We start from the raw sequence: 17,155 nt of genomic DNA, 5'->3' as shown, positions 1-17,155 counted from the left end.
AAAGGCTTCATCGATGTGCTGTAAGTCCGTTTTCGGCAATGAGTGCAAAAGGTTGGAGGAAAGTTCGACACCCAAGTTATTGTAGCCTTCCAAAATAGGCGCTGGAAGTAACACTGTTTCTCGTGCCAGATGGATATGGAGTAGTTTAGCTACCTTCCGTAGACACCATTACTGATTTTCTCTCTGACGGCTGACTTACGGTTCACAATAATGGATCATCCATTCATTGTTCCTCCCTCGAGTGTTATGACTAAAGTGTGCAACTTAAATGCTTGTAGTCTTGAGCATTAATAACCTGTCTTTGGCTTTGCCTGTGGATCGACTCTTATGCTTGAGATAACCAGACCAGTTGCCAGTTACCATGGAGTTGACTCTGGCTCATGGCCACCCCATGGGTGTCAGAGTAGAAACGTGCTTCATAGGGTTTTCAAAAAAAAACCAAACCCGTTGCTGTCGAGTCAATTCTGACTCACAGTGACCCTACAGGACAGAGTAGAACTGTCCCATAGGGTTTCCAAGGAGCAGCTGGTGGACTCAGACTGCCGACCTTTTGGTTAGCAGACAAGCTCTCAGCCACTCGGCCCCTAGGGCTCCATAGAGTTTTCAGTGGCTGATTTTTCAGATGTAGATTCCCAGGCCTTTCTTCTGAGGAGCCTCTGGGTGGACTCAAACCTCCACTTCTCTGTTCGTAGTTGAGCACATGAACCATTTGCGCCACCCAGAGGAAGTGCTGGTTTAATTTATGAATATTGTGATTATGTTTTCTGAGCTCTTCCTAAAAGCTTAACCCATTGCTGTCGAGTCAATTTCGACCCATAGCAACCTTATAGGACAGAGTAGGACTGCCCCATAGGGTTTGCAAGGAGCAGTTGGTGGATTCAAACTACTGACCTTTGGTTAGCAGCCAAGCTCTTAACCACTGCGCCACCAGGACCAATCATCTAAAAGGTTAATTGAAAAGAGGACAATTGCATATTGTTTAATTTTTCCTTTTAATTACTACTGATTGCCATTGTTGTTTCGATTAAATAGCATTTATGTAGCAGAAAAATAACACAGAATAGTATATAATTTCAAATAAACATTTTTTTTTTAATTTCTACTTATTCTATATCATTATTATTACTATTACTATTGTTGTTGGTTTTTGTCTGGTATGGCTGTGCCCCCAGTTAGCTGTCTAAAAAGTTGGTCATCCTAACAGCCAATCCCTTTGGCCCCAAGAATCCTTGCTTTGTAAGGAGGTATATAGCCTAAGAAGGGCCAGAGTTGAAAGACCTACTGCAGATTGGTTCCCACCACAGAGTACAAGCAAATTCTCTGTATGATACCTTTAAGAAGGTAGAAATTAAAAAAAAGAAAAGAAAAGAAACTGTTCACGGACAACTAACGGAAAATACATAATAGAGTTTGGTCTGAAATCTATATAGCTGCCGCAGAAGCATGTGGTCCAATAGATTTGTGAGTTTACAAAGGAAATTACTTTGAAAAAAAAAAATCACTTATTTTTGATGATGCTTACAGTCAAGAACTCATCTTGTAATGTTATTTGGAAACAGATGCTAAATGGCAAAAATTAACTAGTGATTGCATTTCAGAAAGCAATGATATCCAACTTCTTTATTAAGTTTACCGTTAAGTGGACATAGAAAAGGAAGAGTATTTCTTCCATTAGTGAAGCAAATAGGACATCTGTGCACAAGAAGATGCAAGACAAAATTTGATGGGGTAATTCACTTTTGTGGAAGGAATAATTGGCTTACAGGTACAGAAGTTCAATATCTTGGATCTGAAATTCTTCTTAGTTCTTACCATTGTTGTTGTTAAGTGCCGTCGAGTAGATAGCGACCCCATGTGACAGAGTAGAACTTCCCATAGGGTTTTCTAGGTTGTAATCTTTAAGGGAACAGGTCACCAGGTCTTTCTCCTGTGGAGTTGCTGGGTGGGTTTGAACTGCCAATTTTTCAGTTACCAACCAACCACTTAACCATTGCACCACCAGGGCTTCTTATCATTACCCATTGCCGTAGAGTCGATTCCAACTCAAAGCAACCCTATGTTGTTGTTGTTAAGTGCCATTGCAAGAGGCTGTGTAGGTCCGGCTCACTATTATTACTCCCCATTGCTAACCCCCGCATTGTCTCATGATCTTGTTTTTCCCTCCCGTTCCAGTCTCTATAAAAAGTTTAAGATTAACCAGTGTTCCTCCTTGGAGGGTGGAAAACAAGTGATAATGATCTAGGAATGAAAAACCGAACAAAGCACCCATCTTGGGACGAGAAAACCAAGATGTCTCCAGATAACCCCCAAGAAAAGATTAACTCATCTGGCACGTGACCACCTCAAGTGGGAACTAACGCAAACTTCCAAGACCCATAATCCTGTCCCTATAAAGCCTACGGCCAATCTTCAGTTGGGGAGACGGGTTTTCAGAGGAATCTATTCCCCTCGGTCTCCTATATATAGATATATAATAAAACTCTTGCTGCTCACCTCACCCTTTTCTCAGAATTGGCTACTGCAGCAGGTGGCTCCAATCCGGGTTATTGCGGTAACACCACTGAGTAGGTTCTGACTCATAGCGACACCATAGGACAGAGTAGAACTGCCCCATAGGGTTTCCAAGCAGCAGCTGGTGGATTTGAATTGCGAACATTTTGGTTAACCAATATCATTAGAAGACAAAAATTACAAATCCTCAAGATGAGTGTGCCTGTCCTGAAGTCTGACTCTCAGCTGAGTTGGCAACATCTTTCTGCTTATTACACCTACATTCATACACACAATTTAAAAAAAAAAAAAAAAAAGTTTTCTGCAACATTTCCTGATTTTAAGCCTTTTAGGCCTCCTCTGCATTCTTCTCAGAACGTTAAGGTGGGAGAGCACAAGCTTTCTACTCCCTTTACGGTTTCTTTTCCCTAGACTTGTTTTGTTATCCAGATCAAGGAGCTCTTCAGGGAGCATACGACAGTATCATAGTACTATCATTTACTCAGGACCAGCACAAATAAATATTAGCTTCACTTTGCACAAAAACATTGCAAGGTCGATATTTCTATCCTCATTTACAAATCCGATTACAGCACAGCTTGACCAAGGCGAGGTCATGGAAGCTCCATAGACACATCCAAATTCCCTAAGAGACCAAATTTCTGGGCTGAGGGCTGTGGGGACCATGGTCTCGGGGAACATCTAGCTCAATTGGCACAGCAGAGTTTATAAAGAAAATGTTCTACATCCTACTTTGGTGAGCAGCGTCTGTGGTCTTAGAAGCTTGTGAGTGGCCATCTAACTCCACTGGTCCCACTCCATGTGGAGCAAGGGAGAATGAAGAAAACCAAAAACACAAGGGAAAGATTAGTCCTAAGGACTAATGGACCACAACTACCACAGCCTCCACCAGACTGAGTCCAGCACAACTAGATGGTGCCTGGCTACCACCACTGACTGTTCTGCCAGGGATCACAATAGAGGGTCTCGGACAGAGTGGGAGAAAAACATAGAACAAAATTCTAGCAACAACAACAACAAAAGACCAGACTTACTGGTCTGACCGAGACTGGAGAAACTCCGAGAATATGGCCCCCAGACTCCCTTTTAACTCAGTACTAAAGTCACTCCTGAAGTTCACCCTTCAGCGGAAGATTAGACAGGCCCATAAAACAAAATGAGACTAAATGGGCATGGCAGCCCAGGGGCAAGGACGAGAAGGCAGGAGGGGACAGGAAATCTGATAACGGGGAACCCAAGGTCAAGAAGGGGAGAGTGTTGACATGTCATGGGGGTGGCAACCAATGTCACAAAGCAATGTGTGTATTAATTGTTTAATGAGACTCCAATTTGCTCTGAAAACCTTCATCTAAAATACAATAAAAAAATTAATAAAAATCTGATTACTCTAACTTAGAAATATTAAGCAAGTCAAACAAGCTTATATTGTGAATAAATGGCAGAGAGGGATTCAAACCTAAGTTTGTCTAGTTTCTAAATCCACACTTTTGTCATTTCTTCAAGCTTGAAGTAGTATTGCTATATCATCATAATCATAAAACTAATAATAATACATTATTTCTACCATAAAAAAAAAAAATTGCTGCATGTTCCAATTCATGGCGACCCTATGTGTATCAGAGTAGAACTACTCCATAGGGTTTTCAAGACTGTGACCTTTTGGAAGAAAATCACCAGGCTTTTCTCCTGAGGTGCCTCTGGTGGGTTCGAACCACCAATCTTTTGACTAGTAGTTGAATGTTTAATGTTTGTGCCACCCAGGGGCTCCCATTTCTATCACTGATGTGCATATCTTTTTTCCCTAGAAATCTCGAGGAAAAAATGTGTTCTCTTCCGTACTGGAAGCTTTATTTTCAGCACTGTCCCATAAAGCTGAAAATGGAGGCCTCTCTCTAAGACAGCGTACTTTGGCACATGAGCTAGGATCAACAAAGAAAGCAAAAACTTCTGTTCACATTTACTGCATCATGTGTATAAGACCTGATGATAACCAACAAATAGGCAAAACATATTCTGAAAGTTTTGAAAGACGTACGTTTGTACACTTCGCTTTCTACCCCATTTACTCTATCTGGTTTTGCATTTAAAAAAACCTGTCGGCATAGAGTCAATTCCGACTCATAGTGACTCTACAGGACAGAGTAGAACTGCCCCATGGGGTTTCCAAGGAGTCTCTGATGGGTTCAAACTGCTGACCTTTTGTTTAGCGGCCAAATGTTTAACTACTGCCCCACCAGGGCCCCGTTTTGCATTTATTCAACATTTATTGAAAACTGGCTCTACGTTAGACTCTGTGGACTCGGATCAGTTGAAAGTAAGCCAGTTGATCAGCTTCTTTGTTATTGCTGTCATTCACTCTAAGGGATGGATCAGGGCCCCATTTGGTCCAGGCCTAGATTCAACGCCTGAAGTGACTATGGTATCCTTTGTTCTAGGTCAAGGATCCTTGTCATTTCATGAGAAATCTAGGTTCTGTCTCACTCTGTGTGCTTGTTTTGGGGTCTCGTTATCCAGTCTCTTCACCAAGTACAGGGAGACAGACACCCAGTTCCAACTTTCCTTTCAGTTCCTAACCCTCAGACATGGTTCTGTCTCCAGTTCAAGGACACACACACACATACAAATCACAGTACAAGAGCAAATATTTAGTTACCTGCTCTATATTCTAGGTCCACATAATAATTATGAAGTTCCTTCTATTACAAGTAAACTATGACTCTGAAAGATTAAACAACATACTTGTCATAAAATAATAGGCAAAGCTGGAATTCAAACGCAGGTTTTACTGATCTTTAAGGCCATACGTTTATCACTTTCCACCCACTAACATCCTCGAGTGATAAATGATAATGGTTCATTTTATTGCTATGCAGATGACATGAGCCCAGGAAGTTTGAGAAATACAGTATTCTCCCTCAAACTGATTTACACTATGCTCTGAGCCTTACCTCACAACCAAATAAATTTTTATTGAAGTTTTTCTCTGTGTCAGGCACTGTCTTCTGTTACTTATATCCACCCTAGGAGACAGATCGTATCATTTCTGTTTGACAAAAAACAGGAAGTTGAGGATTAGTCACATTCAGAAACTGGTCAAAGCTGTGTTGTTTAACAAGTGACATAGTCTGAATTCAAACACAGGTGGGTCTTATTCTAAAGTTCACACTCTTATCGCCTGAGAATGTGAGGGAGCGGAGATAACGTTTTGAACTCCTAACCAATGTGTTTTTATCCTTTTTCCCATCCAGTCTACTTCCTTGGATCATGACACACACCTAGCTCAGGCAGTTAAGACAGTCTGAGTTTATTGATCCCCAGAGAGGGAAGTTAGAAAGACAAAGCAAAGGGAAATAAATACATCCATCCTCACTTGTGAGTTTCAAAACTGACTTTTTAAATTCAAGACAAGGAGAGCAGGTGAAGAAAAAAGGCTTTCTGAGTGATGAGAGCCAAGGTCTTTTGAGTGAAGGCTTTGACTGAAACAATAGAGAGAAAATGTGGTGGCCCACCCAGACTAGAAAAGGATTTTCTTTCTTGTGGTTAGAGGAGGAGGAAGAGCAAGGATAGACACAGAGAAGAGCACTGGCGAGGGTCTCGGAGAAGAAGCTCATGGCCCTGTCATGCCCCACTTCCACATCCTTCCCAGGCCAGGCCAAGCCGTTGAGAACTTGGGGCAGTAGGAGCCCTCTACCTCACTCCAAAGTAGTTTAAGGGTTTGCAACAGGAGGAAGCTGGTTCTTGACTTCTTATCAAGAGCCCTGGGAGTTGACAAGAGTCTGGAATTCTCCTTCTCACCATGGCACTGGAGAGTGGCTATTGTGGGTGCTAGGCAGATGGCCCCCAGCCAGACTTGTAGTCCTCTAATTCCCCTCAGGGGGTGCAGGAACTAGCCAAGTATTTTTCTGAGTGGCATGACGGGACCTTGAGGGCTGAAAAACTTGAACCAGATGAGAGATGCTGCAAGGTCCATTTGACCAGTATCCATATGGGAATGGGGGCTTCTTAGCAGATGCTAGAAGAGGCAGAGGCTGATCAATGATCAGGTGCCTCTCCTTGAAGCCATGACACTAGATAGGCCCTCTGGAATTCATATACTATCTCAGATATGTGTGTGTGCATTATGGGGAGGAACCTTAAATTAATAGAGTTTATCCTAAATTGGCAAGATTAAGTTTTCTAGTTTTCTATTGCTGGATAGAATAAGACCTTAAGATAGAAACTTCGTCAATAAAAACAGTTACATTTATTTGCACACTTTGCATGTGGATTTAAAATTTATTCCCACGACACTTTTGCAGTGTAGTTATTTTGCTCATTTCCATCTGAAGGGTCAATTAATTAGTTTTACAAATATAAACTTCTAGTGTGAAAAGAGAATCACTCTTCTAAAAATAAAGGATGAAAACAAAATAGAATTTTCAAATTTATGTACCATGTGGAAAGGTCTCATCCATCCCCATACCATTAACTATTCCTTTTCATACTGGTGACTTCAAATCCTATTGCCAGCCTCCTCCTCCCTCCACACTTCTATTTAGTACTTCCCACCTCCTGTCAACAGTCAACACACAGGAGGGAAAAGACAGCTGGACTCTTTCTAATCCCTAAACTAGTAAACCAAACCAAACCAAACTGGTTGCCATCAAGTCAATTGTGACTCACGGCCACTCAATGTGTATGAGTAGAACTGTGCTACCAAGGGTTTTCAGTGGCTGATTTTTGGGAACTAAATTCCCCAGGCCTTTCCTCTGAGGTGCCTTTGGGTAGAACCTCCAACCTTTTGGTTAGCAGCCAAGTGCGTTACCACTTGTGCCACCCAAGGACTCCTAAGAAAGGCAAGCCAGTACTCCATAGGAACTTGATGAGTTTTTAAGTGAATAAATGAATGCACAAATAATTCACTTTTTAAAGAAATCAACAAGATGATTTGTCCAAAGGCAATTTTATTTCCTTTTGAAATTTTGATGGAGTTGACATTACTTTATAAACAGAACATTCCTCTGTGGCATACTGAATGAGGACACGTCTAAAGCTTTTTGCTAATAAGCAGTGATCAGTCAGGGAAGGGAAGTTTTTGGCAATGTAAATTCTCCTCTTTGAAGACTAACATCTCTCAACAAAGGAGAATATAATGCTCTGTAGAGCAGAAATATGAATAGTGCTGAGATCCCTTTTAGGTTATTCCAAACAGAATACTGACCCTCATTCTCCAGGCCACCTGCCCTCCAGTGAGGGAGAGAATGAGGGAAACACCCCTGTCTGCATTGCTGGGGGAAAGGGCAGGCTCTTAACCAGTCAGGTGGAGGACTGACTCTAAAGTCTTATCCCTGACACTCTTCAGGAAGCTCAGCACTGCAGTTCCACCTGTGCCTCTCTCTTCTAAAGCCTGAGGTGGCCCCGGGAGATGGCTCGGCCTCCTGACCTTTGCTTTGACTGCAGCTGTGATGAGGTATTTGGTGACCACAGTGATGTGATAGCTGCGCAGCTCTGCCAGGGCCTCTGTACACTGGTTATAAGCTGTAAGAAGTTGGCAATTTCCTGAGGACAGGGTGTAGTCTCTCAGTGAAGGAGCGGACTGGATTTCTTCTGTGAAGGCCTTATGGGAAGGAGGCATGTAGTCCCTCATTCTGTGCAGAAAGTCAGCTGAAAGAAACAATTCAGAGCAACATCGGAGCTCCAAATGGAAGTATAGGAAAGTCCTGCTTGCGTATCCAGACACTAATGCAGTCAAAACTGTCGCTGCTGTCCTAACTGCCACTTTACCTTGCTGGCCTTTTACTTATAGGGTTCAAATACCCAAATGCACATTCTAGATTGTTGATAGGAGTTGGGAAAGACGAAAGGAAGCAAGCATATCTCGAATAACTGAGTTGCAACTGGATCTATCAACCAATCTATACATATATTTCATACACCTAATGTGAACAAAGCCTCTTGCTAGCCACTACAAAGAATATCCACAAATGTAAGGCATAATCAACAAGATGATCTGTTCAAAGGCAATCTTATCTCCTTTTGAAATTTCAATTGATTTTGTATTACTTTGAAAACAGATTTAGGCAAATCTGCTGCAAAAGACCTCTTTAAAGTGTTAAAAAAAAGCAAAGATGTCACCATGAGGACTAAGGTGGGCCTGACCCAAACCATGGTATTTTCAATCACTTCATATGCATGCAAAAACTGGACAATGGATAAGGAAGACCAAAGAAAAATCAATGCATTTGAATTATGGTGTTGGTGAGGGAATTGAATATGCCACAGCCTGCCAGAAGAATGAACAAATCTGTCTTGGAAGAAGTACAGCCAGAGTGCTCCTTGGAAGCGAGGATGGAGAGACTTCATCTCACTTATGTTGGACATGTTATCAAAAGGGATCAGTTCCTCGAGAGACACATCATGCTCAGTAAAGTAGAAGGTTAGTGAAAAAGAGGAAGACCCTCAACGAGATGGATTGATATAGTCGTTGCAACAATGGACTCAAACATAGCAATGATTTTGAGGATGGTGCAGGACTGGGCAGTGTTTCATTCTGTTGTGCATGGGGTCAAGAACAAGTCAGAACTGACTCGACATCCCCTAACAACAACAACAAACAGAATTGGGTACACTCACTCCTCTATGGGGTTCTGAATAAGAACCACTTAAACCGGTTAGCTAAATACTCTGGTAAATCCTGTTTCCTAAGTACTTCGATTTGGAAGGAGTGGTTAGGAAGAGGGAAGTTATAGAGTTTGTAAGGGCAAATAAGATAAAGACTAAGCAACTATTTTAGTAATGGCTTCTAGAAGTCAAGTATTTTAAAATTTATATCAATAGATACAGGAAATCCATTATGTGTGAATATTATGCATGGTAAATCAACTACTAACATTACCAAGTGCAAAGTTCCATGAAGAAACATCATATTCTGGAGAACTGCCTTTTGTGGATGAGACTGGACTCTATGAGGCCAAGTTCTTGTCATTTTTAAATTCTAATTCAATTTGAAAACTCTAGCACGAAGTGTCTTTCTGCAGCTGTCAAACATTAGGCTCAATGCTGGGAGGTAAGGAAACGAGCAATTTCAAGCTTCCAATAAGAAAGTTCTCTCTTCTGGTCTAACTTGTTGGGCTCAAAGTTGCACTATTTTCATGGGGAAGAACTTTAGTGGAGGAACTCATACACAGCACTGACTGGCTCCAGACTCATGAACATAATGCCACACCTTCAAACTCCAGAGGTCTCCCTCATTTTAGAGAGTGGAAGATACTACCTCAGGATCCAAATCAAAATCATAGTGAACAGCTGGAAGTAACGCAATGCTATAAGATTTGAAAATGAAACCACAGCTCCTGCTGGGATCTGGTATTAACTGACTTGACACAATAACATACACAAGGTATAGTCTACTGGTTGACTTGGAGAAATATAGACTTTGCGACATTTTAATTTACATTTAGTTTTATCAGCTGGTAGATATGTCTCTGCTTTGATCTCCCTATTAAAAAAGAAAAATGTCCGACTTACCACTTTCCTTGCTATGGCGAATGCCTAAGAACTCATCAAAGGCATGAAGCACTGAGCTCTGAGCTGCACTCCCTCCAGAGTATTTCAGGGGCTCTTTTGAGACTCCTTCATATATCAGCCCCAGTGGCATTGCTGGATTATCTTTCCACCTAAGCAAAAGTCAGAGAGAAGAAGGGGGTGCTAGGAATTAGCACATTTTCTGATAAGAAAATAGAGAGTGAGCAGAAACGGAAACAGGATTTTGGTGGTAATTTTATGGCAAAGGACTGGATATCTTTGTAGAATGTGTAAGTATGTATTATGTTGATGCCAGCTTCATGACTGGCCATATAACAAAGCACTACTCTTCCTCATTCAAAGGATTTTTCCAGAGAAGTAAAGGTTATATGGAAGGGAGTCCTTGGCAGTGGTCTCATGACATATTCTTTGGAGAAATTTAATGATAATGATGATATCCGTGCTGATCAACAGGAACACTATAAGGGCTCTGGAACACTCTTTTTTACTTGCTCTGCTAATTTCAACTTTGAGGACCTGGTGCCTGCAACTCCACAAGCCTCACATACATGCCCACGTGCACACACACACGCACACTCACATACACATCCTTGCCTCTCCTCAAAATATTGACAACTATAATAGCTGTCACATTAAGCCTTATATGTTCTAAATATTTGACTTTGTAGAAATGACTGTCAAATTCTTTGTGGATACTACAAAAACAAACTTGTTGCCATTGAATCGATTCTGACTCATAGCAACCCTACAGGACAGAGTAGAACTGCCCACAGGGTTTCCAAGGAACAGCTAGAAGATTCGAACTCCCAACCTTTTGGTTAGCAGTCAACCACTTCACCACTACACCACCAGGGTTCCTTGTCGATAGTAGGTATTAATAATAAGGGTGGGTAATAAGGGTGGCAACAAAGACAACACACCACAACCTGCAGGTTGACAGAGCTAAGTTTGGGCCATGTTGAAAGATTGGAATTGGGGCTCTTAGTCTTGCTCACGCTGAGTGAGCTCTTCCCTCTCTTCTGTGCTCCTCCCTCTCCTCTTTCTCCTCCACTCTCCCTTGCTCCCCTCCCCTCTCCTCTCCAGTCTCCCTTCTCTGTGATTCCCTCTCTTCATTCTTTTGTCTCTGTCTCCCTCTTCCTGCTTGCATCTACTTTACTCTTTTCCCTGTGTCTGACTTTTTATAGAGTCTTGAGCCATCACGGAGCGTATGTGGGGGACTCTATAAAGTAATAATAACAATGGCAACAAGAAGAACATGCTACGTATGTCCCTACAATGCTTTATAATTTATACAGCACCTTCACCTTTATTTTGCATTTGACCTCTTGTGAGTAGATCAGGGCAGGTCTTTTTCACCCCATTTTACAGATAAAGAAATGAAGACTCAAGACAGTTAAGTCTCTAAGGTCTCTAAGAGAATGAGGAAACCACAATTTGAACCTCAAATCTGTCATTCTCTGTTTTCATTTGCTCAAGAACCCCACATGTAAATTTCTACTATTACAAAGGAAATGAATCTTCTTCCCTTATTGCTAGGAACCAGCTACTTTCTCTGTTGTACTATTTAAATAACAGGCTTACATTGATGTTTCACCTTGATAATCATTCTGAAAGTTAGTTTGCTCAAGAGAAGGAGAACCCACCACCGTGCACACCCTCTTACAAAAGCAGCAGAAAGTCAGCGGCACTTGCTATGCATGACGTTTTCAAATACTTTCCTGAGGCAGGAAATGCAACTGGGTTGTTTTCTTGGTGAGTTGTTTTGGGTTGGCTGCCTCTGCTTTTCACTGGCTAAACAGCAGAGTGGCCTTTACAGTTGGGGCAATATCACTCTGGAAAGACATGAGGACAGAAAACAGAGCCGAGGAAATGAAGGGGAAGAGCAGAGAGAAGGTTCCAATTGTTAAATCACAGCAGGCTGCATTAGGTAGCTGTCAGGAGTGACAGCTCTATTTCAGGAAGATATGGAATTTAATCTCAGCTTTGCCATTTGATAACTGTGGACCTTGAATTAGTTAATTAACCTCTCTGAGCTGCAGGGAGAATTAAATGGGCTCCAGAGAGATTTCGTGACTTGTCAAAGGTCAGGACACTGGTCCATCAAAATTGCTGAATAAATGTTATAGGCAAGAAACATTGAAGACATAACTGCTATCGGGAAGTAAATGGACCACATACACATAGACATACTTGCTCATACTTTTCTTTGTGATCTGGTTGATGATCTTATATAGTCATTTCAGTCTCTTTCAGCCATTCCTTCCCATCTTGAAGACTTCTAAATGTTGGATGCTTGAAGAGGTCAATCTTTGGCCTTCTCTAACTACTTTTATTCCCTAAATGATTGTATCTAGTCTCATGGATTTAAAAACAACTAAACTCTGACCATTCACAAGTTTACACCTTTATTATTGTTAGTTGCTGTCTAGTTAATTCTGACTCATGGTGACCCCATGTGTGCAGAGTAGAACTTCTCCATGAGGTTTTCAAGGCTGTGACCTTTTGAAAGCAGATCATCAGGACTTTCTTCCGAGGCACCTCTGGGTGGGTTCAAATTGCCAACCTCTTGGCTAGTAGTCAAGCACTCAGGGCCTCCTGTTTATACCTGGACCTTTCCCCAGTACTCCAGAGTCATGTGTCCAACTGCCTATTTGATACCTCCACAGGAACCGACGTGTTCCAGATTGACTTCCTGATATCCCCTACCCTTTGCCAAGCTTCTTTCTCCTATAGTCTTCCCCATCAGAGTAAATGGGAACCCCATTTTTCCAGAGGATTGGGCCAAAAACCTTAGGATCGTCTTTGATCTTTTTCTTTTTCATTCCACATCTAATCCAATAGCAGATCCTGGCAACTTTTCCTTCAAAATATATCCCAAATCTGACCACTTCTTAACACCACCACTCTTCCCACCCTACTTCAAGCCCGCCACTCTGGATTGTTGTAACAACTTCTTGAATACTTACCCTGCTTCCAACCTTGCTCTCAAATAATCTATTTTGCACTTAGCAGACAGAGTGATGATTTGGAACTTGAGGTAGATCATGTCATACCTCTTCTCAAAACTTGTCAACATTGTTCATCTCACTTAGAAAAGAAGCCAAGAAGCTCTACATGATCTGATCCCCTGCTAGCACTCCAGACTCATCTTATATCACTCACCCCATGCCAGCCCTGTTGGCCTGTTTGTGGCCCTCCCACCATAACAAACTTGCTCCCACTCAGGGTCACTGCATTCACTGTTTCTTTTGCTTGGAGCAGGTATCTGGGTGGCTCACTCCCTCACTCTCTTACTTGTCTGCTCAAAACTCACCTTAACGGTATGGCATTCCCGGATTACACTAAATAAATTAGAAACTTCTGCCACCACTCCTAACATTCCCTGTATTCCACTTTACATTTCCCTATATTGCTTATTGGTGTACCATGCATTGTAAAATATTTGATTTTATTATTATATTAACTTGTTCGTTTAATTCATTGTCTCCCATTATTAAGATGTAAGCTCCACAAGGACTGAGTTATTTAGTTTCACTATTCTCAACACCTAGAACTATGTCTGGCCTGTGGTAAACACTCACTAAATATCTGATGAATGAATGAATGAATGACATTCTAGAAGTCTGTATTATAATATTCATAATATGTAGACCCAAGTGTCATTTCTTGAAAGAATCTGGCCAGCTGAAAAGAACCACCAGATGTCTCCAATGGCCTAAGCAACATCTATCAATATCCAATCAGTTCCTCAACCTGAAGAGGCTATGTTGAAGCCACATAGAAGCTGCTGGAGAGAATACCAGGTTATAAGTACAACAAAACCAAAGAAGGACATCCATTTTCAAAACCTATTTTCTCCAGCTATCATAAGATTAGTGTGAGGAATGAAATCAGGTTTCTCTGAGCAGCCTATGGATTGCTCCATGCACTCTCAGGCCCAGAACACTGTTTGTAAAGGAAAAAAACGAGTTGCCTTTCATATATTGTTAGGCAAGGTTATTTTTAGCTTTTTGTGTACTATATGTCAAGCAACCCCAAGAAAAGGGGAAGTTTTAACAGAAAAAAATATGACATGACATATTTTTCTACAAGGGTCAATAACTTCCCAGAACTGATTGTAGAAATTTAATGTGAGTCAGAACTGAAGGGAATATGTTTCATCTACAGATGGACTCTCTCAACTTTCCTAAGCAAAAAAGTTTAAAAAATATATAAACAAAATTATAAACCAAACATAGGACAAGTCAAGAACACGAGAGAAAATTTAGATTATCCAAGACAACCCTATTGGGAATTCTAAACAATGCTGATGATTTTGGCAATCTATACTTATCAAGGAAACACTGGTGGCATAGTGGTTAAGTGCTACGGCTGGTAACCAAAAGGTTGGCAGTTCAAATCCACCAAGTGCTCCTTGGAAACTCCATGGGGCAGTTCTACTCTGTCCTATAGAGTTGCTATGAGTCAGAATCAATACATTTTGGATTTAGTGCTGACAACTTAGTTTAGCTACATGGGAAATATTTTTGAAGATCAGAAGCAGAGAGGAGTTATTTATTTGGATTCCAGATAAAATTTATCACTCATCTAGAACTTATTTTAATAAAACAGTCACTCTCTGGTGCCCTTCTGTTGTTGTTGCTGTTGTGAGGTACTGTTGTGTCGACTTGGACTCACAGCAACTTCATGCAATAGAATAGAACTGCCCCACAAGATGTTCTAAGCGATAGTCTTTATGGGAGCAGATTTTCTTTATGGAGCCAGAGCCACGGGGTAGGTTGGAAGCACCAACCTTTAGTAAGCAGCTGAGTGCTTAACTGTTGCATTACCAGGGCTCCTTCTAGTTCTGAGAATTTCAGAATATGTAGTAGTAAGTCCTTATCAGATACCTCTGATTTAAGAAAGAAGTAGAACTTACCTATTCCCTGGAGGCCATTGTGGGGTAGAATTCTAAAACTGCCCCCTCATCTAAGATATTCCACTCAAATCCCCAGGATGTTAATATAAATGAGCTACGATGTCTGTGAATATGATATTTTCTAAGCAAAAGGAACTTTTCAGATGTAATTAAGGTTACTAATCAGTTGACCTGAAGAGAGGAAGTTATCTTGGATTATACAGGTGATTATATCTAATCATACAGGCGGATTAAATCTAACCACACGAGACCTCTGAAAACAGACAGACAGAAGAAGTTGAAGAAATTTACTAGAAGCATTTGAAGCACCATTGCTGAGATGGAGGGAGCACATGACAAGGAGTACAGGTGAACTCTAGAAGCTGAGAGTGGCTCCTGTCCGATAGTCAGAAAGGAAATAGAGACCTCCATTCTGCAACCATAAGGAATTGGATTATGCCAACAACATGAGTGAGTTTGGAAGTGGATTCTTCCCTAGACTCTGCAGATAAGAGCCCAGCCCAGCAGACACCTTGGCTTAACCCTTTTGAGACCTTAAGCAGAGAAACCAGCTGAGTTTGCCGGGAATTCTGACCTACAGAACTGTGAGATAATAAATGTGTGTTATTTTATGCTGCTAAATTTGTGTAATTTGTTATGCAACAAGAAAAAACTAATACAGATTTAGATATCAAAATAAAGCACAAAGAGATTTTCCTGGGTTAGTACTTCCTAAATCCCAGCCTATTTCTGCAGCTGCAGTAAACTTGCTATATGGTAGCATGAACTTTTTTAAAAAAGTCTTTTTTTTTTTCCCTCTTGTCTAATCCTACCAAAGTATATCTGCATGTCTTACTTAATATTTGTTGCTAGGTACTCTATTTTATAAACAGATCTTCATCTTGAGCCTGACTATATGCAAAGAATACAGAGAACAGGAAGAGGTCTATGGCGTACGTAACCTCTTTGGGAAAGGTTTCCAAAATGAAAGGGTGGTGGTGTACATGGAAAGCCTAAATTTTGAGACACACTCACAAATTCATTTCTCCACTTTATTCTCTCTTCACCCTATAAAGCAGGTACCTATTACTCTCAAGGAACTTTCTTGCTACTTTCTCCCTACAATAAAGATTCCCACCCAGGTTGGCCTCCCCGTACAGTGTCACACACTCCAAATCTACCCAACCTACAGAAGATACTTAGTATATGTTTTTACTTCCTTCTTGCACCAGTGGAATATGTCACTAATAGATTCGGGCATTTGGCATGTCTTTTGCTATTTCCAGAACAGCTTTAGAATCTTTCTATTGATAGCACTTCAGGCATCTCCTCATTATCAAAATAGCACGCTAGATGATATCTACTTTTTGTAATTTCCACCGAACACATACACCATCTCAATATTTTACTTTTTACCATAAAAAAAAAAAAACAAGCAAACTTATTTCTCTCGGAATAGGAAAGCAATCTGATTAAAACATGTCAAGGTCCAGGATCACAACAGAGAGTCCCAGACAGAGTGGGAGAAAAATGTAGAATAAAATTCCAACTCGCAAAAAAAGACCAGACTTACTGGCCTGACAGAGACTGGGGAAACCCTGCGAGTATGGCCCCCAGACACCCTTTTAGATCAGTAATGAAGCCACTCCCGAGGTTCACCATTCAGCCAAAGATTAGACAGGCCCGTAAAACAAAACGAGACTAATGGAGTACAACAGTCCAGAGACAAGGACTAGAAGGCAGGAAGGGACAGGAAAGCTGGTAATAGGGAACTCAAGGTTGAGAAAGGACATTGTTGACACGTCGTGGGTTGCTAAACAATATCATAAAATAATACGTGTACTGTCTAATAAGAAACTATTTGTTCTGTAAACTTTCATCTAAAGTACAATTAAAAAATAAAGAAGGAAAAAAAACCCACAGGAACAGAGAAAAATCAGTATTTTCCAGGCAGCAGGTATGGGATAGGGTAAGAATACAAACGTGACCAAAAAAAAAAAAAACAAAAAAAGTCAAGGTAGGAATGTAGGAATGACTAGTGTATTTAAAAGAAGAAATGTATCTAAAAGTAGAGCTTTCTATCTGGAGGAATGTCAGGCCATGTGACAAAAGAATAGCTGCAAATATGGAAGACTGGTTTGGGGTAGCTCTTCCGGGAGTATTAGCTAATGCTTTCATGCCATTGTCTCCTCTTCCAATTCAACTACCTAGATCATAAGGGGA

The 17,155-nt window shown here is 41.0% G+C and overlaps 1 protein-coding gene across 1 annotated transcript in view; it reads right to left on the bottom strand.

Moving 5' to 3' along the window:
- Nucleotides 1-7,518: 7,518 nt before the first annotated feature.
- The window catches only part of IDO2 (indoleamine 2,3-dioxygenase 2), a 76,320-nt gene continuing 66,683 nt past the window's right edge, over nt 7,519-17,155 (bottom strand). Inside the window, exons 9-10 of the mRNA XM_004382139.3 lie at nt 10,018-10,166; nt 7,519-8,154 (exon numbers count right to left, since the gene is read on the bottom strand). Of these exons, the coding sequence (XP_004382196.1) occupies nt 7,799-8,154; nt 10,018-10,166 (505 nt within the window). The 3' untranslated portion in view covers nt 7,519-7,798. The remainder of the gene's footprint in view (nt 8,155-10,017; nt 10,167-17,155) is intronic.

This window comes from Trichechus manatus, unplaced genomic scaffold (genome assembly GCF_000243295.1).
Source record: "Trichechus manatus latirostris isolate Lorelei unplaced genomic scaffold, TriManLat1.0 scaffold00090, whole genome shotgun sequence".
Classification (NCBI taxonomy): Eukaryota; Metazoa; Chordata; class Mammalia; order Sirenia; family Trichechidae; genus Trichechus; species Trichechus manatus.
Note: the sequence above shows the minus strand (reverse complement) of the source record. Positions and strands in the feature narration are given on the sequence as shown.